Source organism: Apostichopus japonicus, chromosome 3 (genome assembly GCF_037975245.1).
Source record: "Apostichopus japonicus isolate 1M-3 chromosome 3, ASM3797524v1, whole genome shotgun sequence".
NCBI lineage: Eukaryota > Metazoa > Echinodermata > Holothuroidea > Aspidochirotida > Stichopodidae > Apostichopus > Apostichopus japonicus.
Genome location: NC_092563.1, coordinates 24,058,370 through 24,084,191, shown reverse-complemented (window position 1 = coordinate 24,084,191; position 25,822 = coordinate 24,058,370). Strand labels below are relative to the sequence as shown.

The 25,822-nt window shown below is 36.6% G+C and overlaps 3 protein-coding genes across 5 annotated transcripts in view; 2 read left to right on the top strand and 1 right to left on the bottom strand.

Annotated features, from left to right (window-relative positions):
- LOC139965562 (uncharacterized) overlaps positions 1 to 11,996 on the bottom strand; it is a 40,878-nt gene extending 28,882 nt beyond the window's left edge. Inside the window, exons 1-2 of one of the 3 annotated variants that reach the window (XM_071968057.1) lie at positions 11,981 to 11,996; positions 11,684 to 11,793 (exon numbers count right to left, since the gene is read on the bottom strand). The gene's annotated coding sequence lies outside the window, so the exon portion shown is untranslated. Of the gene's footprint in view, positions 1 to 11,679; positions 11,794 to 11,980 lie in introns of those variants that run through there. The other 2 variants (XM_071968056.1, XM_071968054.1) reach the window with 2 other exon arrangements.
- A 3,472-nt stretch (positions 11,997 to 15,468) lies between these two features.
- LOC139965563 (suppressor of tumorigenicity 14 protein homolog) lies at positions 15,469 to 22,673 on the top strand. Its single transcript, XM_071968058.1, has 4 exons — positions 15,469 to 15,726; positions 17,349 to 17,717; positions 18,953 to 19,066; positions 19,974 to 22,673. The coding sequence occupies exons 1-4, from the start codon at positions 15,642 to 15,644 to the stop codon at positions 20,195 to 20,197; spliced, it is 792 nt and encodes a 263-aa protein (XP_071824159.1). The 5' UTR covers positions 15,469 to 15,641; the 3' UTR covers positions 20,198 to 22,673.
- Positions 22,674 to 23,339: 666 nt separating this feature from the next.
- LOC139965556 (E3 ubiquitin-protein ligase znrf2-like) overlaps positions 23,340 to 25,822 on the top strand; it is a 41,208-nt gene continuing 38,725 nt past the window's right edge. Inside the window, exon 1 of the mRNA XM_071968046.1 lies at positions 23,340 to 24,486. Within this exon, the coding sequence (XP_071824147.1) occupies positions 24,042 to 24,486 (445 nt within the window). The 5' untranslated portion in view covers positions 23,340 to 24,041. The remainder of the gene's footprint in view (positions 24,487 to 25,822) is intronic.

The window sequence follows — 25,822 nt, the reverse complement described above, 5'->3', positions numbered from 1 at the left end:
TCCTCTGCAATATGTTATTGTAGAAAAGATGGTGCAATGACATTATTGGTTGGTTGCGGGGAACAGTCATATCGGAAGGAGAAATGGCACGGAATAAATTGGCTGCTAAGGTACAGTAAGTTTCTGTTGTAAACTGCCGCCACCAACCCATGTATTGAATTCAGGATTAAACATTCTTTCGCGCAATAAGTATATAACAGGTTTAGTAGAGGGAAGAGTGCTTGTTTAGGGTTATAGGTTTGAGAGAATCACATAAGTAATGGAATGTGAACAACTTCATCTTACTGTTAGACAGTTGTATTTACTAAATGTCTAGTTTCTGTTTGGAACCAACCAATCTCATTCTACCCCCCCCCCCCCCACGCAGGCCCTTCCAATTTCCAGCCAAAATAACCCAGGTTGTCCCAAGGTAAGTAATACAGGTAACATCTTCAAATATCAGTCCTTGTATCCTTTGAAGTATACTGTAGTTCTCCATGAAGTCTTTATTAAAAGTACTAATTTCGACTCAAAGCCAAACGCTAGGTGAACAATCCGCATGTAATGTCAACAATAAAGTACAGAGGTAAATGAACTCTGTAGCACTTCAGACGGATCCGATTGTGTATTTTCTTCCAGCATCGAATTGACTGACTGAAAACGCCGTAGTTGCTTGTACTGTAATGTCATATGTTTGACTTTAACACCATTTTTTTTCAAGGTGGTTTTGAATTGTTCTCTTTTTGTCGAGGATCCCCGCATGTCCAAGGCCTCGGGAGTAACTTCCCATTTTCGTCTGTTATGCGTCCATGAGGATCCAATCTTGGTTTACAAGCAAAAGCCGAATGCAATCAACGTTTCGAAAATAGTCATACCAATTACCTTTTAACTTTCGGATTGGGGGGCGGCATTCCAGTGTGTTACAAGATTTTGGCTGTTTGATACGACGATGGAGTTATAGACCGGCTTCGAGAATCGCTAAACGCGCCAACGATTGGATACAGTGCTGCATACCCATTTCTCCCACCCCCCCCCCTCGACCTTGTTCGAGCTAGTGGTTGGTTGTGGTTGGTTCAACTGACGCTACTGTGGACACATTTCATTTGTGTACAATATAAGAATGCCTTAGGAATAAATTTTGCATAATATACCTACAAATATTTTTTACTTATTTTTCTAGTGTGGAACTACAGCACAATGTTATTAATACTTAAGATTTATTTCTGGTAAATTTTGTAATTAAACTATCAAACCCCTACAGGCTTGCCTAGTCATTCATCACTCTCAGTTGATACTGCCATACTTTATGAGAATTAATCTAATCCTTCTGAGGTATTTTGTATTACTTACTAGACCTAATGATATTATTGTGTTAGGTCAGGGAGCGGTTCCCTGTTTCAACATCCAAGGGAGTGAGAGTATGGTTAACAGTATGTTATATCGTAATGGCATCCAAAGAGTTACACTAAGCGATTGATTCCTACGGGTAGTGTCGTTTTTGAAGACCCAAAAGAAGCACACTGTTCTATTGCTATAGAACTGTACAACCTGGGATTCTTGCTTAGCCTAAATAACAACTGCATTCAAAAAACTTACTGTAATTTATGTTGAGAGCAATATTAGTGATTTTTCCCCTTTTCTTTTCTTCCATGTGGTATGAACCACCATGTCTTGAGTTTTTTTGTATGGTCTTACATTTTCCAATTATGTATTCATTATTTTAGTTTGAATGTGGTGTTCTTAAGTATTGTGCCATGTCAACCATTATGCCTGTATATTGTTTTGTAGTTTGTCTTACATGTTATCGTATTGGTACACACTTGTTTCACTTATCCATCTTTATATTTGAATTCAAAAGTCCTACTGCACAAAAACTACCAAAACTAATCAGCTGTTCATACCTAGAGTTACTTAAGTATGTTGCAAAGACTACACTGAAATTCCAGCGCTCGTTACAAGAACAATTATCAAATTCTGGTAACAGAGTACAGACCTCAAAGTCATTACTTTATGAATTTTCAAACTGTCTATGTGTGGGCAAGTTTACACCTACACAGCTTAAGTTGTATCACATGGTAATCAAAGCTCCATCACATTTAGTGCAATCAAATGTTATCTGCAACTACAAGAGGGGTGTTACTCAGCATTTACAACATGACCTGACATGCATTTGCAACAGTCATTTAAACAATTTTACCTTGAACTTCAACAAACCAATGCACAAAGATGTAAACACAAATTCAAACCCAAGTTGGCCCTTTCCAAGAGAACACACCCACACAGAAATTGTACCTAGGCTTAGTCAAATATACCGTATGCAATCAGATTACTTAGTAATAACTACTAAATAATATTCATTGTAGCTTGTTTGTTACAACTGATACGGTTATTGCAAAACTTTAAATTGCTAATGTTCTTTTTTGTACCATAGCCTGTTGCCAGGGTATTATATAAAAATATATATATACAAATATATACAAAAATTGTGTCTGTAGGAATTAAACTGAAGAGGGGTCTTGGTGGGTCCTTCGTACTGAAAGTATTTAACTTGAATATACGATGATGATGCAATGTCGATTGTTTTCTTCTCCCATGGTCTGATGAAAGTGAAATTGAAGTCCATAGAAAATGTATAGAGTCACTCTATAGTCTTCACAGAGTGAGGAATCCCTCATTTCATGATGAGAGTCCATCACCAGGGCCTAAGTTGCCTAACAGTGAGTCACCATTAGCAGCTCTGATGTCAGAGTCACCACCTGTGAGTGTTTTTGCCCCTCTGCAACTTTATTCACAATTACAAGCTGTAGTTCGCATTGGGCATGAGGAGGTAAGATTGACCAGAGGTGACAGCTCAGTGCTCACTATGTGTATGTGTGTGAGGTGAAAAGGTTACCAGGTAATCTAGACACCGTAGACCGAGGGTGTATTCCGAGACAGGAAAAAGAGCAAGGTAAAGTGTAACTTTGCACCATCTTAACCTAATTATGAGCCATTTTGTCAAGTCGACAGGGATACTTAATTAGCTAGGTCTTCAACATTAATTACAAATGCAGACAAGTTTGTGTCCAAAAAGGCTTAGTGGAAAGTTGTTTTTAAGTTTATCGGGACTTACTTTAATTTGCATTTCTCATGTTTATATCTTGCATAGTTGACCCTGGTGTGATTTGATTGAACTTAAGGAGTTGAATGTGTTCAATATTTGGTACCCTACCAGTCTTGAGAAGTTGAATATAGTGCCAAAAGGAGTGGGCCACAATTAATCAACGAAGGAGCTTTGAGGTTGATATACTGTTCTTCATGTCAAGCCAACATCTTGTATTCGGTTTTCATGGGACTCTAACCATAACTTAATTTCAATAATTAAGAAGATTGTGCAGAAAGGTAAATTTAAATGGATACCTTATTACAGTTTGTTAAATGCAGGAACCGGTTTGTTTGTTTTGCCAATTTTGTAGGAATTTCTGTCTTACCCAATATATGTGAACACATATACTGTATGAAGGTACAGAAAACTGCCAAGCAGCTGTTTAGACTATGCATGCATGCTATTGCCAACTAGTCAATACCTCACCCACCCCCCCCCCAACCCACCCTTCAGCCATATAAACATTCATGGCTATTAGAATTACCTAGACTTTCAAAACAGAGAGTTTTGTGTGTAATCTCAAGAACTTTACTTGTTGGAGCTACTGTACATGAAAATAACTTGTACTTTCATTGACGACTTTCAGTTAGAGTTATTAACGATTTATCAGATCCGTAACTGCAGTGCGAAAGTGACCGTCGGATGTGACCTCCCCAGATATATAAAGCCTGGACATACTGTAACCTCTCATTTGGCTTTCAAACAAAACAAACTAAAGTACCAAGTTCGATGAAAACATTCGATGAGACCAAACAGCATGAAAACATGTCTAGATCATCCTGCTGTAACAGTTGTGATGATACAATGTCTTCCAGCTGATCATTTTACATAATGTAACAAGGCTGATTTATTGGCTGTTCTTGAACTTTCTTTTAAAAGGATTTTCTGGTGGCTGAAATTGATTGCTTAAATAACAAAATTGCTGAAAATTGTATGTATCTTTAGGCAAAAACCACATCTTCATTGCATTTTGCATCACTAAGATATTCATTTCTCATCTTTTGTGATATTTTGCAAGAGCATCTGGCAACTGCTGGATTGATGATGTCATCAGGGCAATTGAGTTGAAAATGTCTGGGTTTTTATTAGAATTTGTTGATCGTTTTTCCACCGAGGAAAAGAATATTTCTACAAAAAAAGATACGTTTTGATGAAATTCTAAGTATGGAGAACTTTGACAGCTAAGCAAACATTATAAATGTAGCAGGCTTCAAGAAGAGGAATCAACAAGAAGATTACTGTAGACTATTGAAGTAAAGCTTTAGAAGAGCATTTGCAGATGACATCACTCACCCTCACAGTGATGCCACTTCATAGTAGTTGAAGGTTGAAAGTTTTGTAGTGGAAGGTTTAACCAGTCAAAATAGGTTCCATTCAATCAACTATATCTGGAGTTAGGGCCAAGATATTGACATGGGGTTTTCAACTAGAGGTGTGGAATATTTTTCTTTTTAATAAAAGTTTCACATTTTATTGTCACCAGAAAATTCTTTTAAGATCGTGTGAACAGAACTGTAGATTTTTCAACAATGTCAATTAGTGCAAGATGGTACTAGAGGGGAGTGCTGTTAACAGTGCATACCATTGGATCGACTGTAAGAGATGGTTCTGGTTGTTTAATGAGAGCTGTGTCTTCTCCGATCATTGACAAACCTCAAACATCGGCATTGTGTACAAATACATCATGAAAATTTGTTAAGGTATCTGTTTGCTTACAAAGTGTTTCATTTTACTTGCTTTAATTTATTTGTTACCACTCCTACAAGGTTCTAGCAAACAAAGAACTAAAGGTACTGCAGATGATTGTATTTATCTTTGGGAATTTGTCAAACCCTCAACAGGAAATTACAAAGTAACGTTGTGCGGGATCCCGGTAGTCAAGTGAATCCCGGTATCCCGATCCCAGTATTGACTAGTCCCGATTAGTGCAATGTGTAAATACTACCAGTAGTGGGAAAACAACCAGTTATTACATACGTTTCGGTATCATTCCTGGGAATCACGGACACAATAAAAATATCTACGTGTAACTATTTTAAATAAAGAAAAGAAAACAAGTTTATTTCTGGTTTCTGTGTTCTTAGTTTGAATAATATCTGATCAATTTACGTACTGGCCTAGACCTATATATTAACGAATCAACTTTACACGTAGTAATTTGGACCTATGCTACACCAAATATAATATCTAACGTTACTTGGGCTCAGCATGTTGAGGGACCTCAAAGTTATTCTGAAATTTTTGTTATTTATACTTCCTTCAAACAATGATTGTGAAGGTTCATATGTACAAAATCTTACCCATATGTATTTCACCTCATTTTGGTATAATAATTATAACAATTTCATAAATTTTGAGCCAAAACCGCAGGGAGTATATCCAGTGTAAATCCATCTTCGCCCGGGACTGTATATTATTAGCCTAGGGTACGGTACTGGTACACGCAGTGCAGTACGGTTCTTGAGATTTGATGCTGTTTATTAATGCGGGGGGGGGGGGGGGGGGTTCCACGATGTCATTTATAGTCGTCTTTGGCTACTTTTTAAGTTTTAAGGACTTTTGTACGAAAAATGGATATTGTACGTATTGAAAGTATATTTGGGGAGAAAACTACAGCTGATTAACGATATAAATATATCTGTACTATTCTCATGTATGTAGTTTATAATTAATTACATAGACACTATGTTACATCCTTCTTGTCTGAAAGTACCAAACACGTGTTGATAGTTGAAAACTTTTCATTGTGAACTTTTGAACTTGAAGGTTGGCCCATTCCACTATCATGGAATAGTGGGGAACCCCCAATTTCTGTTTGAGTATGGATTACAAGTTTAATCCATGTGCGAACGAATCTAATACCATACGTCGAGTATGAATGAAGGATGGTGTGGGTTGCTTCTTTTCAAGGTTTGTGCTTTTCCTTTGGAAAGTGTATGTTAAAAAGCAAAGGCCCAATATAGCGTGTTCTTTTTTTTCTTATAACCGTGCGTGTAAGAGTATGTACATAGCCTAGGCTATGCATATTGAATGTATGACATAGACAGTCTCGTAACTAAGTGCTTTGAATCATAGATGAAAAGTTGAGGAAAATCCCAGTTGTTGTTACGATACCAGGATTCATGTTGCCACACTACCGGTTGTGTGAAATTTGCACTACCGCACAACTCTAATGCATACCCTTGGATGGACTGTAAGAGATCTATAGTTCTGGTTGTCTAATGAGAGCTGTGTCTTCTCGGACCATTGACAAACATCAGCATTGTGTACAAATACATAATGTAAATTTGTTAAGGTATCTGTTGCTTACAAGTGTTTAATTTTACTTGCTTTAATTTATTTTTTACCATTCCTACAAGGTTCTAGTAAACAAAGAACTAAAGGTACTGCAGATGATTTAATTTATCTTTGGGAATGTGTCAAACCCTCAACAGGAAACTACAAATGCTCAAGCCCAGTTACAATCTAGGTTTACTAGTATAATACTGTACCTATGTGAAGTCATGAAGACACCAGTAATTGCAGTGTCTTTGCAAAATAGTATCTAGTGTTAAAAAAAAAAACATTTAATTGTTTAACATTATCACGGTATTCAGATATCTTGCCCACTAACAGCTTTTCAATAAATGTATAAATAAACAGTGTACAACAAGGCTGTGGTAATTCATGCTTGAGTGAACCAGCTTAAATGACTGTAAGCTGGTACATTCTCTGTTGCTTAAATTTCAGTATTTTGCTTTGAGTCAATGACCACAATGTTACATTGAACTAACAGTTGTAACATGTATCATGTATGCCACTGAAAAGTTCCTGCAGAATCACCATGTAATTATTCCACAGGTTTATTAGTGCTCAGATGTTGTGAGATATAGCAGACAGTTTTACTTCTGTATTGAGATCAAATTTCTGTTGTTAGTAACATTGCAGTGTAACAGATTTAAATTGTGCTTTACTCCTTGGTAAAATTCACTTTCTTATTGACAGGTGACAGCAACAATGCACTACTTGCCAAGAAATTTTGACTCTAATTGCAAAATGTGTTTTACTGTTACTACTGTAAGGTACAAGTAGTATTTACGAGAAATTTTAATATTGTGTAAGTAAATGTTAATTAACGCTGCTGCTTGCATTTCCTGGGAATGTTTGGCAATATTTGCCAAATATCCAAAGTTAAATTGCAACAGCAACCAGCTCTGCTTTAGTCATCATAGTAACTTAAAGTCGCATCGTAACTGTTACTTTGAGGTGCAGGTGGATACAATGTAAGTCCACCCAGTACAGCAAATACATCCATGCTCATTGCCAGCAGTAGACTTGAGTAACTTCATCCGATATTGGCAACAGCACTACTTATATGAACACAATTCAGAGTTCAAGACAAACTTAATTTTCATTAAGAACTACTGTACTATGGTACATACCAAGAGAGCCATCATGGTGATAAAAACAAACCAGAAAGCCAGTTAGCTTTGTGATTCCTTGCCATACAATTTTCTCAAAATGAAAATACTGTACATATCTGACTGATGTAGAGTAAGAGATTTAAGCTTGCCCAAGATATTAAGTGAGAAACAGAAAAGATTTGTAGAAATCCATTGTGGGCATCAACCATGCCATTCACTCATAAGGAGTTTACAGTATACAATTTTAAACCAATATTGCAATAATCAGTAAGAAGTCTTCCCATGTGAAATATAGACACATTTTACCAATTTTGAGCTAGAAAATCTCCTTAAATAGTTGTTCAACTGAAAATGGCCAATTTTCCACCACTTGAGATAACCTGTTGACCTCTTGAGCCAGTTTATGTCCATTTGAGATAACCTGTTGACCACTTATAGCTCATGGGCGAGACAGTGAAACCCTTATACGTTTAAGTGCACATTAAAGCAAGAGGATGAACTCTGAAGCAGATTTCATTACCTGGATGCCAGGTATGTTTCGTTGAAGACCTATATAGCCCCTTCACAGAACTACAAACTGAACTGAATTTGACCATGCTATGTTCACCGAAAGAAAATCATACCATTGAATAAGTCACAGATTAAATGTAGCTTCAGTTAGAGTTAATATGTCTAAAAGTGTTTCATACTTTTGATGCCTGTTGACCTCATGTGACCTTTGACCACTACCAATTTCAATAGTATTCTTGCACTCACCAAGCTGGATCGACATAATAAGTATTAAGTTCAAGAAAGATATAAATCTTGTGTTATCGTGTTTACAAGATTGTCTGACTTTCATTTAAATGTTGACCACAAATGACCTTTGACCTGTGTTTACAAGCAAGTGTCACATACATACACACACGCCATCACCATCGCATAGATTTCTCTTTGCTTCCGGCAATGAATCAAAGCGTAACAAAGCTGTTATGTTTCTCCCCACAACGTTACAAACTTACTTAATATAATCTCATAGCATTCAGAGAAATTTGTTCCGGCTGTTACTATATATGCATGACGTCCACCTCTGTTGACTGTATAGTAATGGTATGATTGAAAAGCATATCAGTAAAGCACTGCACTTGCTTTAAACAAGACTAAAAGCCGTTGAAATCTTTGAGATACTTTTAACTTTAAAGAACATAATTCTCTCCCATAGGATTTGTACAAACCCTACTGTATACAACTCTTAACACAACTTAAATTATTCGGATCTATCGTTACACCATTTTTGAAATAAATGTAGTTATGAAGATAAAAAATAATTTGGAGTTGGACCATTGATATCAAATAGGATTAATTATCAAGTTAAAGATACCCAACTGTTAAATAATTCTGGCGATACAAAGTTTGTTATTTAAAAGTGAACATGTGTTGTAGAATGTTGTGTGTGTCTGAGATTGCTCAGGACATTTGAGAATTACATTTAAGGTAACTTTATCTTCAGCCACAATCAAAAGAAAGTTAAAAAGTTGAAACAGATGTAGATGACACACGATCTACTGCACATATTTAGCTAACAGCACCATCTTGGATCAGCAGCTCCATAACTTAAACTTAATGAAATCCCTCGACATTCACAATTCAAAAAAGCAAATCCTTGGTTATTTCCTGCAATTCTTCTTAAGTTCATTCAAGGAGACTCCACCTAAAATGTTACATTTGGGCATGACTCACTGAATGGTTAGGTCACATTTTGATGATTTATTTTCACCAAAAGACATATCGGGCACAAGTCAGTTCTGTCAAATTTGAAGCCTGTACGTTTGTTGTTCCCTGTCAGCATAAATCCGGTATACATGTATGTTGTATACCTGTTAACTACAACCAAATTTGGTGGCAAACTGAGGTAGGCAGAGATGACCACCAGTAGTGTCAACTTTAGTACCTATCAATTAGTGCTTTTACCATGTGTAATAATGTCAACATCAAGGCAACAAAATGCTTTACGACTCAAAACCAGTACTGATCGCAGGGCTTACAGGACAAACCAACTGCTTGTATGAAACTAGAACATCTTTGCAGTGACTGGAATAACAGTGTGAGAGCTTTAATGTAGACAATTCAAAGATGTCAGGTGATTTGGTTTGCCTGACCAGAAAAGCTCAACAACATTGAAATGATACACTATTGTGTTGCAGTAATGCATACAAATAAATCAAGTGTGATATATAGAGTTACTGAAATATTGAGGACATTCCAGTGCTATGTCTAGAGAAATTGATTATTGGCCAGATAGTTACCTCTCTTGTCAAACACCCTTTGGAGATTCAGTGTTAGAATCTGAAACTGCACAGGCCTGCCCCAGAGATTCTAATCGGATTTAACAGACAAGGTGCATGAACAAACACCTTGGACTTGATAACATTAACATTTACAAACAAAAGTTTGATCTTCCTGAGTAAAAATTAGTGTAGGGCGTTTAGGCGATATGCATGATAATAGTTTTAAAAGCCTGGTTCATACTGTGAATTCTGTCACTCCAAATGGGTGTCTGCCAATATTAGCAACCTGTAGGTGCAAGAACAGAGATACTATCAGCTTACCCCAAGTGCCTCACAAATCATTGAATAGGGGTTTCCAGCCGTAATATCTTTATGTTTAAAGCTGCACTTTGAGTTTCTTTGTAAGTTTGTGTTGCTCTGACCAAGCCAGGTAATATTCCCACATACATGTGAGTAGGAAGCTATTAATCATTAATCCAATCAATTATCCAATGCAAAGAATGTTTGCCACAAAATTTGTTATGTTTTGTTTCATTCATCAAACTCAGTTTAATTTTGGTGAAGTACCTTTGGTTTTCCTGGTACCTGGCCTTTATATTTAGGTGACCAGAAAGGCAACACTAGCTTACAGCAAATTTTAAAATAATGCAGCTTTAGGTGCTCACTCCATTGACCTTTTAGTTTGATCTTAATTTCTAACAACTGTTACTTCTATTAGGACTAACTACTGTTAATATAACTGTTAGACAAACTTTCATAGCCCAGTGCTGATTGGAATAAAATATTCAAGTTTTTTTTTTAATTCATTTCCAAATGACATTATCGTGGGACTCAAATTCACTAGTAGTAACATGGTGGTTTATCATTAGCCTATGTTCTTAGAGTTCACAATACCTTTATACATCATTAACCACCTAAATCATTTCTAACTGGTTAAAATAGAGCTACAAATTTTGCTGGGATTGCTTTACATTTGACACCAGTTCACACTTGTGAAGCGTTCGCATAATGGATTGGCATGGTTGTATGATGATCCATTACTCTGGATGGTTTTCCTATTTTGTTATGGTATACTAAGTTATAGGCTCTAAAAGCGTGTTTCGAAGATATTTCCAGTCAAATTGACTGCTTTTGATCCTAAACTTGAGTTGATCCCAAGGCACAGGTGTTCCCAACGTTTGCCACAAAGTGATTAAATATAGGGTAAACAAAAGGTAAGTTGCTCTGTGAGTACCTATTAACCAATATACATAGTCATTTATTTAACAGATTAATAAACTGGATTGGCAGTTATTACTCGGGTAAATCTGACTTTCCAATGTTCATAAATTTTCGATCTTTCTTCAATCTTTCATCTCTGAAACATATCTCGGTTAGGTCTTAACTTTTCTTCAGCCTTACCATAGGCTTGACCAAGGTGCAGTGTGCCAACTTGTTGGGAGCGCCTGTGCCTCAAGCCAATGCTTGCCGAACAATAACAGTAACATTAGGCTTGGGTTTAGCTGAACTTTATAAACAATGCTACCATATTAAAATGTGGGTTGGATATGGGCTCCGTCTATGGTTTTCTTACACCTAACACAGTCTCCACGTTAGCCACTAACCATATCCTATATCTACTCACGTTTTATCAACATGCTATAGTATAGGTTATGCCGCACTGTGTGTGTGTGAAATTTTGAAGTTAGGCTTGAAGGTAGGCTAGGTCTCGTATCCTAACGTTGTCATAAAGAAGCAGTAATGCATTTCGCGACATGATTCCACCCTTTACTCGAGGCAGCAGTAATGGCCACAAAAGGTTAGGGAATAGCGTGGAATTCTTTGAAGTTATAACACAAATAATACAATGCCATCAACGTATGTTCACTTAAATATCTGAAAATACCTACGATGCTACAATACGTCGTTTGTTGACAGTAATTCCTGCAAACTTTGGTTCTCCAGATTTTCTTCCCATCCCAGAGGATAGAGCCTTGTTTCGGTTGACACGCGGAGGAATCTGTAATGCAAAACAATCAGAAATTGTTATTATAAAATTTTCAGAACATAAATATCTATCTAATTCATATATGTTAATAATTAAGATCTCTCAATGAATTTTCTTGTTCTTAAAATTATATTGCTAAGGAACCAAAACGATGATTATAGGGACTATGTTCGGTCTCGTATATATATTATTTTTTTACCTAAAAGTGAATCCGTCGATCGCGTTATGTTCACAAAGCATGTATACTCTATGTAACAACGGAAATTCAACACGACGCTAATAATATCATGGAACGCCGTTCCAATTACTCAGTGGTTTTCGGCTGGGGGGGGGGGGTGGATTTTTTCATGTTTTCATTTCGAAAAGAAAATGTATAGGCCTACCATCCATCTAATACTAATCGGGATTGTGGCCTCTTGAAGCCTAAGAATGGAGCGTCCTACATGCTTTAAACTTGCGTGAGCTATAGGATCACCATGATGGCTATTACCGTGCTTTAGTTTGTTTTCCATGCCACAGGGTAGCTAGCCTAAGCATTAACTCGTAAACGTTCACACCTCCCATTTCACTGTCACATCGGATCATTTGTCTTCATTAAAACAATGTTTTATCCCTTGATCTGAACATATTCAGTATTATCCCAAAAATTTGGTCGAAGTCAAGTTATTGTCATCCAGTCCAAAATAGATAGTTAATAAACTATTTTGATGCTCCTCAATGTGGGGGGGGGGGGAGGGTGGTAATTTCGAGGACTACAAATTTGGGATCAACGATAATTACCTGTATCAACTGTCATTTCAAATCAAATTTTGTGGTTTCTAGTATGCACCAGAACTTTTACAACTTCCCCACCTCCATGATCCTGTTTCTCCTTCAACCGCCACTCTGTCAAATTCTAAGGGTGGTCTTAGCCTCCCCCCCCCCCCTCGCCCCTCTCCCTCCGCTCCTCCAGACACATATATACACATACATACACTTTTATGACATTCTAAATATTGCAATTAAGACAAAATAGTAGATACCAAGAACAGCAATCTTCATAAACTTGAATACAAACTGGCTATATTCCTACACAATTTGAACATGAGGCATAAATAGAATATAGGGGACAAACTAAAACGAATGACAGCGAATGACCGAATGACAATTGACTTTGTACAGGGTTAATTATCATTTGCGAATGACAGCGAATGACAGCGAATGACAACGAATGACAACGAATGACAACGAAGGACAGTGTTGAGTGGAGATAGAATGATTAACGGAGTGGAGTAAATGCGGTTATTGGTTTTCTGCGCAAAAATGATTTGAGGAAAATCGCATGTTACGGACGTGGTTGCAGGGCTTTGGTGTAATTTACGGATAGAAACCACAGGGAAAGTTTTTGTGTGAGAATGCGCTTGAGTGTTGTGATTTTTACCGCTGTAGATTTATATAGAAAGATAACTGAAGCCGTTTCAAGATTATAGTATTGTTAGTTTCTAACAATTAATATCGGAAAAATGACGTTAAATTTACTTTTTAAAATCAGACTTACAATTTCGCTTTCTATATAAGGTGCGTTTTTATCTTGTCCGTACTTTACTAGATCTAGATACCCACGAAGTCTGAACTGTGACATCCGGTTGAAGCAAATGTCTGTGCTGTCATTACTGTCATTCGTTTTAGTCAACGCAATTTTTTAGTGTGTACAACATATTGTCATTCGTTATGTGTAACGCAATTGTCATTCGTTTTAGTAACACCCGAATATAGCATATGCCCCGTGCAGTGCGTCACACATCTGTGCCTCGGTTGAAGAAATGCGCGACTTTGATTCCCGTAAGTGGAATTGACAGCTAACCGTCAAATGATTCAATTTTTTGTTGTTCATGTATCCCTTAATCCGTCTTAGTTTATACTTTTTCCTTCAAAATTTAAGTGAAAAATCGAAAATTTGCTGAAACACCGATTCACCTGCCTTATTTAATAGCACGGCCACCCATTACTGAATAAAATGCACCCTAATCCTAAACTTAAAGGGATAATGATGTTTTGAGATTAATTGTGCAATTGTATGTAGTAAGTCTCAATAAGAGGGTAACGTGGCTACGAAATTCGATATGAAAAGACGTAACTTTGAGGAATGAGACGAAATTTCGAGAAATTATAATTGAAACTTAAAGAAAAAAGGCTATAAGTTGGAGAAAATATAGTCGACAGTTTGAAATACAATTGTTGAAATATTTAGATGAACACTTCCGGAATAATTTGGTTCTGTACGAAAGTAACTTTAGAGAAGTGTCGAAATAAATTGAATAATCGAAATTTGAGATTAATGCAAAACAACTTCGGTATAACAGGTTGAAATTTCGAGATAGAAGTGTAATAATTCACAAAAGGAACATTCGTTAAGTGAGGATGTCCAAATTGGCCAGCGTTTTCTCCAAGTTCCGTTACCAGAGGGTGGTGGAAGGGAATTCCCCATTAATTTTCGTGGACGAAGCGGGAAAGTCCCCTTCCCCCTAAAGAAAAATAAATATCATACTGGACATGTTTTTATAGTATAGGTGTGATTTGCTGGTTAGAAGCTTTCCTCATTAGCCATGCCAAGCGCAGAACGATATTTTTCAGAACAAGTTGTACCTTTTGATTGACACTTATGTCAAACTTCTATGCGACGTATATGGAACTTGATTGTCGTCTGTAATAAAAACACGACTTCTCAATTTTCGGTCAATATAAATGCCTAAACAGGTGCTGAGATATCTGCGCTTGCCCACAACCACGCGTATATGTATTTGTAATCGCTTGATATTGTTTAATATACACAGGGCCGTGGCCACTGAGAGCATGGGAACATGTGCCTCCTGTCTCCCATCCCCCAATTTTTCTTCCTAATGGGGAAGTTTCAATTATAACACTCGCTAACAAATTTATATGCAAATGTCATTGAAAATGACAGAAGCATTTTGCATTTTAGCCCCCATAACGAAAGAAAATTTTCTCAAATGGAAGGGGACACCCCTTAGATCCCTCCACAGAGCGTTTGTGACTCCACATCTCGAATTCGTAATAGAGGGTATACTATTTGGTGCCATGAAAAGTAATATCGATACCAGCGTTTATTAACTTAAATTCACTGGCTCATAAAATGGGGTAGAGAAACTTGGTTTTCCCACTCACACCACGAAGGCTGGCTTCACTTCTATCCCCTCATCCTTCCCAATTTGTTGATAGATTCCTACCTACCCCACTGCAGTTTGTGCTCTAGCTTGCTTTTCACTTCACACAAGGCAAAATTTGAGAAATCTTGGTTCCCCCTTCCCCCCCCCCCAATTAAAAATCATACGCCCGTAACATCGTCGGCTGGATGGCCACGAAAATCGAAACATATCTCTTGTACATTTCGGTAAATTCTATCTGTCACCCTCTTCTTGCGAAGAGAAGGTTGTACCAATCTTCCAAGCGTAGCAACTGCAGGTTATATATAATTTAATTTGATTTCAAATCACTATTTTCTTATATTTTTTCACGGAAAGAGTTATACATTGAATAAAATAATTGAAGTATATAAAATTATATGACTCAAGTAATTACTTTAATATAAGAAATCAAGTTATTGTAGACTAAAACTTTTGCCGTTACATGTGTATAGTAGACTAGTCGATGACAACAAATTCACAGCAGCCTCTTGAGCTAGGCCTAGCTAGTCAGGTGGCCTGTGTTAACATTTCATATATTGGAATAGGCTATTTTGAGTATGTGATATGTATAACAAACTTTGTCAATGGCTGAAGTATAGGCCTAGGCTATATTATTAGCCCCGTCTACCAATCTATTACACAGTTTTGAAACATCAGTAACAATATTTTTACAATATGCCTTCAAATGATAAAGCAGTGACATTGTCACTAGCCTTTTTGATCTTTGCATTACTTCCAGAGATTTATGGATTGCACGTTGGTAAGTCTATGTTACGTTTCTAAGCTAAGTTAGCCTGCATAGGCCTAAAGCCTAGGCTAATCCTAAGTTAGGCTCATTTCCTTAGTCAGGCTAGTCTAATCCTAATCAAGACCCTCACAAATTAGCCAACGACATGGCTGCATATGGTCTAATTTAGACCTAGCTTAAGTTCAGATCACTGACACTGCTGTCGTCAAAATATTTAGCCATGGAGTCTAATGGTTTTTGGATTAGATATAGCCTAGCCTAGTCCAAGCTAGTTTACATGCATTCTGACACCGACTCCGAGCATTGATTCTGAGGGGTTGGAATCAGGATTTGGTTCAGTCCTCATGAAAGATCCTTGGTCTTGGTCTGGTCAAGTTCTTGACACCATTAGGATCACATGGTTACAGTCTCAATCAATGGTAAAGGCAATGAGGTTGTGACATGATCAGGTTGTTTGGTTCTTGAATCTTAGTGGCCAGGCTCTATCATGTCATTGCTTGGGTGGCTCCTGAAGAAAAACTATAGGCCTAAGACTTTTAATTAGCTGGGATATCTTTTTCTTTCTGTTTCTCATGGTTATCTCTGTTCCCACATCCTGTTTTGCAATCTGTGGTTAATCATGTGAACCCAACAGTTTATCTTTTTGTAATTTTGTATACATCCTGTTCATGTTATCTTTTCTCACAGTCTCTCTCCTTGTTTAATATGATAATATGTTTCATCATTTAAGGTGTAGCATTCATCAAAACTTGTAATGTTCACAGTCCTTAAACTTCACATTAAATTGAAAAGAAGCGTAGGCTCTTGAGCCCAAATATCCTCAGGCTACCACAAAAAGATGATGTCGATAACATTAAGGCGATCAGAAGTCCCCAATTTCCAGGGACTATCCCCAGATTTCATGTACCGAACTGGCTTAAAAGTGTCCCCATAATGTCCTGACATTTATGTACCATCATATACATACATAACTATGGACAAAATACTTGTTTGTGGATGAGGGGTTCTAAACCTGGGATTTGACCATCATCCTTGAAACAGACCCACCAAAGCACTGAGAGACCCTCAAAATGACACATCTTCTTTAAAACCAACTTTGTAGGTACTAACCCTTGATATCAATATGGGATGGAGGGATGAGGGGGTGGGGTGGGGGGGAGATCAATATCCTGTCCGTTGACTTACTGGAAGAAATTTCAATCAAACCTGGCTTAGAGAAAACAAAAGTTCAACCTTGTTAGATTTTTAGAATCACTTCAAATGGCTAAAGCTGCTAATAAATGGTCAAAGCTTGAAACAATTCACAAATTTTCAATATGGTTTTTATTTGTAAACCAAGACACTGCCCAACTATTTCTTGTGGTTCCAAGTGATGCTTGATTCTTCGAAGTTAACCTCCTCCAGTAATCAATTTCGCTAAACATATAATGGAAAGAAGTAAAATGAAATAATTCTATAAAAAAAATATCATACTAGATCCTAAGTGATTATTTGGTTTTCTCACAAGAAATTTTAGTCATCTTAGACAACTGGACAATCCTACAACATCAACCCACCAATATATCTCACATTACACAGTGTATGGATTATTATTCAATTTCTAATGTTTGTCTTCATTTTTCTTTCATTTACAGTGTATTTGACTGATTATTGTAATACTTCGATTGCTGTTACTACTGCTGGGCTGATTGAGCCAGATGCCAGTCTCTACTATCCCAGTAACCTAGACTGTACTGTAACACTCTCAGTACACAGCTCCTCTAAGATTCTCTTACAATTTTACAGATTTTTCTTAGAAGAAAAAGTGAATGGTGCATGTGTTGACAGTCTAACTGTCTATGATGGTGCAGAGGAATCCAGCCCAGCTGTAACTGAGTCACTATGTGGCAGGGTTGATGCATTTGAAGTGGAATCTACAGGCTCTAATGTGACTTTCGTTCTCCAAACGGACAGTGAGGGCAGTAACAGTGGGTTTGGTATATTTTATACAGAATTTGTAAACAGTGAGTAATTGACTAGATTTCTTGATTCAATTTACTATATGTAATTCTAGCCTGTAAGGAAATTGCCTCTATAATAATTTCAAATATGTGTGTTTTTTTAAAATAATTTAAATAAATGTTATCAACCTGTCTAGAATATGAGACACATAATTCTGTGTCACAACAAAATGGCTACAAAATGTAATTCAGGTGCATGAAAACCCCAAAAGAGGCATGCCATACAGTAAAACCAAGATTACAAGGCACTCTCTTATTTGGAATCTGGTTTATCCAGTTCTTTTATCTAACCTGTCGTAACCTGATTCATACTGAAAAAGTTTGATCCCATTTGACTAGAATAACATGCTGAAATTTGTTGATTTACACTTGGGCCAACAGTGACAACAAGGGGATCTTTGGTGTTCTATAACATGGCTTAGGCCTACAATCATCCACTATCTTCCTTTAGTTATTGATAATTAAACTGAAAAGGACAGATTTGTTTGCAACTGATTAAGTGTTGAAAGTTATTAAGCAACGGCACACACACATTTGTCAAAACTTATTAAAAATATCACCATGTGACAGGACAAAAATTTAGCTGCAGTTTTTATCAGAAACATTGTTTTGCTATTCAAATGTTTTCGTCTCTTGGATTTTGACTAATCAAAAAGGCAATTTCAGATCACAAACCGAAGCATAGCTTTACAGTACTGGATTCCATGGCATAAGCAACAAGTGTACTATGTTTAACCTTTAAAAGAGCACACTTCAGTGTAGTATGTATGAAATTGAAATTATCTGAACTCTTTTTTTCTTCCAACCTGCAATTCCTCAGGTTCCAGCTTTTCCAGAGTATACTTTAAGTTACTTCCACTAGTGTGCACGCATAGAGCGCATCTTATGTATTAAACAAAAGACTATTAGTCCTGATTATACTTTTGGGGAGAAAACATTGATTGGGCACAGTTGTTGAATTTTCAGAAGAACCAAAATTTAATCATGTTGCTATTCCTTTATCCATCCATCCAGTCCACCTACTGCTGTTGTCAAAGCAATAATGTAGGACTCTGCCACAGGTTGAGGTGTGTTGTAACATGTCACATTGAAAACACTATCAAACTTGAACAAAATCAGTAACTTCCGCCTAGCAAATGTCAAGCCAGTAAATCCACTCATCCCACATGATTTGACTTTCTTTCCTTTCTTCTGTTGGGTGTATGAAGTTACTTTTTTCTTCAATCTGCTTGTGACAGGTCCATGTTCAGTCGACCAGTTTGAATGCAACAACAGCCGATGCATCGATTCCTCATTGGTGTGTGATACGTATAACATGTGTGGCGATGACAGTGACGAGTCCAATTGTGACAGTAAGATACTTTTCACTAAAGAACAAATACCAACATGTAACGATTAGTTCCATCAGAAAATAAGGACAGTTGGGTAATGAATGTTTCATGCCCCAAAAAAGGAAGAATATTAAACGACTGTCATAAAACAGTTGAAGTGGCTCAAAAGTGAAAGCAGGATATTTACCAGTATTTTATGAAATGATTGCTTACCTACATGTTGTAGTAGGTACAGTTAGCTAATTGCCAAGTGAAGTAATATGATGTAATTGTAAAGAATGGCATAAGCAAATTTCAGTGTCTTTACCTATCAATAAAAGTGTAACAGATCCAGAAGACTCAGCTGAAAAGAAAATGTCTGTGTATATTTCAACAGAATATATCCCTGAAATATTTATAAGAAAAAATAAATGATAAGAAAGGTTACATTAGAACAGTTGACCTTTGACTTTAATGCTCTGTATATCAGTTTATTAAATTGGCAGAGGATATGTTGGTTAAAATGGAAGATATTGTGACTAAGAATGCTCTATGTTGGATTCCATTTTCTTAAAAATTATGTAAGTGAAAAGATCTTTTTGCCCCACTTCTAAGAAAGGAGTGTAGAACGTTTGTTGCGTTTATGATCAATGGTACAAATTCTCAATGCAGTGTATGGTAGCCATATTGTTTAATTCATATTGGTGGCCAAATCATGTTGGCCAACAATGTGTATGCCTTCTTCTTCTTCTGCTTCTCATGCTTGTATTAAAAATGTGAAAGGCTTGAAGCATTTTTCAACTATTTTATCAGGATGATTTAAGTCTTGCTCAATTTTGCATAATGACAGTGACTTTCCATACCAACCAAGTAATCAATAAAACTGCATATCTTTAGTTTGAATCTATGCCCACTGATTTTGTTTTCGATTGTTTCTGTTGCTTCATAGCGGGAGGGCCTATCGAAGACACTGGCCTCCCTCTCATCGCCATTGTTGGGGTTGTAGTGGTAGCTGTCTGCTTGCTAGTTTTCTTGTACGCTGCAGTGAAAGCTGCAATCAACAAACACAAATCCAAGAAACTAATGGACCAACTCTTGAAGGAGATGCAGACTAGTGTAACTGCAAACCAGTTTACAGATGAAGACTTCTGGGGAAGTGAAAAAAATGATTAGCTTTCAATATTACGTGTTCGATCCATCTCTTGGGAACTGGGATCATTTCTAACCTCATCATGACATCGTGCATTGCTACTGCCTTCATTTGTATCCTTGCAAAGTAATCTGGATTTCTGTAATAGCATTTCCACAATAGTCACTTTTGGGAACAATTATCCAATCTTCTATATTGTACTACGTAGTTAGGGACAACACAAAAGTGGAATGTATGACGATTTCACATGTTCTGACTGAGTTGCACGAAGTGGTTCATTGTTTCATTCAGTAAACGACATTTTCCGTCCTCACTTTTCACCTTGACACAGTCAGGCATAGCTTGTCTCTTCCGGCTAGACAAGCACCTCTTCAATATGTTGGTTTCTTGAATGGTCACATACGATAACAAACACTGTTGACAGTTTTGGTAACTATAATGGTGTCAAACAATGATAAAAAAATTATAAGTTAACCAACCATACACAGACAACAAGCTGTGTCACCAACAGACTGTACTGTTTGGTTTAGATTATTTGTATCCACAGATCCACAGTGAAGCAGACAATTACCAAGTTGTAGAATATTATAAAAATGTATGTTGAAGGTTACTGATGCTTTAATTAAATATGATTGAATTGATAAACTTGTACCATAAACTATACATCAATAATGTACATTTTGGCTTAATTAATAATTACATTCCATCTCCCTTTCTGTGTGTTTTATGACCTAATGTACCTCATTTATTTGTTGTCGCTTGGAGACACCATATTTCAAGCTGTTTTAGTTTGCTTTCCTTCAATAATTGTTATAAATTTGTTTATTTTTGGCATGGTTTTTGGAAAATCATGGGATACTGTCTGTCTTTCTATTGAATCAAGAGAATGTATGAAAGCACAAGTGCAAAATTTACAGAAAGTAATTTCACTGTGTTTATCATTCAGTTCTAATAAACAGAGTCTAAAGTAAAATAAAGTTATTAGTTTTTGCTTAAGTTAAAGGAGAAGCTAGTTTGACAATTGGTCATTCATTTATGTGAAATATACTATTTTAATATACTTTACCAAAAATGGCTATAAAAATTTATGTTGCATTAGCAGATATAGTATTTTTGAGATTGAAATTTAAAGACTATCACAGGAAATGTTTATCTTTATTCTTCACTTTAATGTCTTTATGGGATAATCATGAACTCATGAAACTTTTAAATGTTGACAATAATTCTTTTAAGGATGACTAAGCACAATATGAATTTTAATATCTTACAGACTGTTAAAGAGCACTGCTAGCAATCTAGGTTGCAGTTTTACACCGATTTTATTTTCAGGAAATATTCAGTTTAAGTTACTTACAGACAGACTATTTGAGTCAGTTCCTCAGATGTAACACAAAACTAGAAAAACCAGCCATTTATCACCTAAAATGATGTGCTGATGATACATTACATATTTTTTCCAATGTCAAATTATGTTGACTGCCATCCAAGGATTCCCCATCGACTGCTATTTAAATGAAGTTAAACGGAACATGTTTGGGTCAAGTTAGTAGAATTTATAAAATGATGGATTAACATTAAGCCCGGCACTGAGGAGCCGTCAGCTTAGCCTTAAAGGAGCATTCCAGAGATTTAACATTTACTAAAGCTTAATTTCTTGCAAACCAGAAGGCTATAAAACATAACTAGCACTCAGTTGGTTATTTCTCCCTTGGACTATGTCATATCAAGACTAAAATTCTGCCTGAGATCATTCTTTAAGTAGCCTTCAAATTATAAGGTCCCAAGTTCGAGTTACTCCAAGATTAATGTACGTCGTCAAGATACAGATTTGTTGACAATTGACAGTTCATAATCATGGACGTTAATTATGAATCTAAAAGACTGACTTCGGTCAGCTTGCTGCTTTGATAAGCCAATGAGGCTTCTTCGCTAGTTCCTGCTTGCAGGAAGATCTAAAATACAAAATACAAACAACACAAGTATTTCTTTATGCTTTCCTGTTGACCTAAAATATGAATAGAAACACCAATCATTGCTAAAGGATTTCACTGCATCAAAGCACTGACATTTTTGGTATAACTTCAGTTAGGAACTTTGGGTGCTATTGCAACTGAACTGAAACTTAAGTTTTAGGCACCTTAAACTGTAGTGTAGATTAAACTTTTGTTTTATCCATTCCAGCTTTAGTTATAAAGATTGACCAATCCTGGTTAGAATTTACGGTCATGGTTTCTCATCTCATTATTTTTTAAATCTTTATTACATGATTTAGTAAACCGGATTTAATATGTTGCATGTGTTCAACAATCATAGCTAATAGATTTACTTTTAATTAGTAGCATAATCAGTCTTTCAGTTTTAAATTAATTGTTTGTAAATAGCCTTATTTCCGTCCAAAAGAAGACACCTTGAACGAATTACCTTGTCTTATGTATTATTCATATTACGTTATTATTTCGTAGCATGTGTATCTTGAAATATAAATTTTATTTCATTAGATCAGATTTGGTGGTTGTACCTTAATTATTGTGTCTGACTTCAGTGTAATGGCTACTTGCATGTCGACCCATATAGCTCCAAGATGGGGAAGGTCCAAGGGAGGAGATACTCTCAAATCGCAAGTAAAAATCTGCTTGGATGCTATACGCAAAGTGTCAAGAAAACAACAGGTTGGGGGTGGGGATGGGAGGAAGAAGTTCAGCCTTTTTTTTTTACCCATACTTGCCCTTTGCACTCTGATGCTGGCATCACCACCAAATGAGCACCCTGACATTTAACAATAAGTTCGAGAATTTTGCAGTCTGGTAATAATACATGTGATTAAAAAAATGGAATAAGCAAGTATTGTTGCATACTAAAATTGAACACCCAGCGAAATAGCAGATCATAAGAACATGTCGGTGAAATGTAAGGAATACAAACGAATTGTATACGTTAGTAGGTATGATTTTGGTGAACTGTCACCACCCCCCCCCGAACACCTCTCCAAAAAAAAAAAAGAAGAAGAAGAGTGTACACAGTCACTCCGGTTGGCTACTTTGGATCCACCCCTAATTTCATTGTTTCTTACTGTTTGTGAAACTGAAGTTCACCTTCAGACAGAGCATGACTTTCAGTTTCGGATATTTTCATGGCGTTCACAAAATCACCTCTCGAAAGAGAACCCGTGCTGGAAAACACAAACGTGATTTCACTGAACATATAACTAACCACAATTCCCTTTCATCGGATTTGTCTCCATGACGTTGTTTTGTTAAGTGAAGTATGAATTGATCTACTTTCGCGCCATCTACCTCCGAACTTCCTGGCCCTGACTGACCAAAACAAAACAACCCGACATAAACTACCTCAAAGATTCTAGTAGGAAATAAACAATAGCCAATACAAAGAAGATATATTTTGAGCGATCCAAAATTTGATTTAGTGTTCAATCAGACGTGGACAGTCTAGAGCATATTAATTTGAAACCAATTTCTAATCGGATGAAAATTGTAATTGATATTAGTTTTGTATCGGAACCAAAGCAAAGTTTATCGAGAGTAATGCAATTTGCATATTTTGAATACGACACACAATCGGTACCTGGCATTCATTAGTACAGTAAATACGTGCGCTGTTTTGTGAGTACGTACTACTAGTGACATAACGTACATTATATGCGAGAGAAACAACGTTGGCCTAAGTAAACTGTATTGCGCAAGCTAGTTGTGTAAGTTATCAACAAAGGATATCTGTGGAAGAACGTTAAGTTTGGTCCATGAAAAATGCTGGATATCTGGGATTAAATATTGAGGATAAAATGGAGATATATCTTGTGGATGTTTAACGTCTTGGGTGCCTGTGATATAATTTCATTTCTGGAGAAATATGGGTCAAAAAGTAAGCTCGAGCCCTCGCAGTAGAGCTGTATATGGTTCACCATACCAGAGCACTGCAGACACAGCTGGTGCATCATCAAGCAACACAAACTCTGGGCAGTATTTGAGTGTGAGTAATGGCCATGGTGCATATTTCAACCCTGGTCAATCAAATGCTTCAGCTGGATCTAGCAACTCAAGAAATCGAACTCGTTCATTAGTTTGCACACCAACACACTCACAACATGCAAATAATGGCCAAACACATCAAGGGACTTCTTCCGAATCCAACTCAGACGATGAGGTATTGGATCGAATTATTGGGGCTGTAGGCCTATCGAGAAGCGGAGCAGCCAGCCGCCATGCAAATGGACACACAAGGGCCAACAGAGGAAGGTCTTTGCCTCTATCAGCTCCTCTGCCTACACATTTCTTTCCACAGACCTTTTTTTCTGGTAAGGAAATATCACTGTTATGGAATCTATTAGCCTTGGCCTACAGTAATAAGTAATTATAGTAGTAAGCAGTTCCACAATCAAATATTGCCATAATTTTCCCTTCCCTGCCCCCATAGGCATCATTCTCCTTCCCCTCCCACAAGCAAAGAAAAAAATCTACCATGAACAAATGCTAAATGGAAATATGAAGCAATTATAAAATATCCCGCCACGGGAAAACATCTCCCCAGATCGAGTGCAGCTACCTCAAGTTTTCCAAAATCTTTCGAAAATATTTAAAAGTTTCCCCGGGAGTGGCTACACATGCTGTCAGATACTTCATCAAATACCTAAAATGCAGTATTATAATCCCTTATGCTTCCTTGTACTGTGTGGTCATTGCATGTACGTGTGACGATGAAGCTGGTTACACCGTGGACTTATGTGTTGGTGGGGTGTTGGAAATATTTCCATATTCGGCTGGGATTTGATATATTGTCATATCATTTACCCCGATCTTCTGTGACCGTAGATGTGCCCGGTGTCTTTAATGGTATTGAAAGTTTTGCGAAATACTTAATTAGTAATTTTATTACTGGATTTTACTTGTATTCAAGTCGGCTTCTTCCATTTTTTCAAAATGTAACCAAAGTATGTGAAGAATTGTTCTCAATATACAGTAAAATGAGAATGATGAAACACCTTGACCGTTATAGTGTTTATATATATCTCTTACTAACATGAATTAATTAAAATATGTAAAGGAATGTGAATTCTCATTCTCAACATAATTTGAGAATGACAAAACAACTTTGATGAGCACAATTTATAAACAACACCTAATAAATTATTAAATGGAAAAACCAATCCAGTGAAAGATGGGTCCTGATCCATTCAATTTGATACTTAATTATCTTGCCAAACAAGTAGCAAATTCCTCCAAACCTTTCATTTATGAAAGAGAAGTCATTGAGGCACATGTATGCAAATGCCTGATGTTACATTGCGTGTGCATAGAGTAGACCGTTATACCCCCCAGGATGTTTTTCTTCTTGTCTACTTAAATTCATTACACTCTCAGGACCTGTTAATATCAATGTTCATAATAATTTTGTCACTGCAATAAAATACGGTCATTTCTTCCCAGTTCATTGTAATGTGTAGTACTGTAAAATTGGTCTTGTGTAGTCGCAAAGAGGCCCCTGTGGTATTGACACACTATGTAGTTACTCTACTTTCATTGAAGAAGAACCAGGGCAGAACTGAGTTTAGTAGCTGGTATCTAGGCATTAAATAAACATATCATTCCTTAGGACAGGATAATCAATAAAAGTTTGGATAAACATACGGGTAG

Coding starts and splice junctions, on each gene's coding strand:
- LOC139965563 (XM_071968058.1), top strand. CDS start 15,642: ATGCCTTCAAATGATAAAGCAGTGACATTGTCACTAGCCTTTTTGATC. Junction 17,718..18,952: donor TTATACAGAATTTGTAAACA/GTGAGTAATTGA, acceptor TGCTTGTGACAG/GTCCATGTTCAGTCGACCAG. Junction 19,067..19,973: donor TGACGAGTCCAATTGTGACA/GTAAGATACTTT, acceptor GTTGCTTCATAG/CGGGAGGGCCTATCGAAGAC.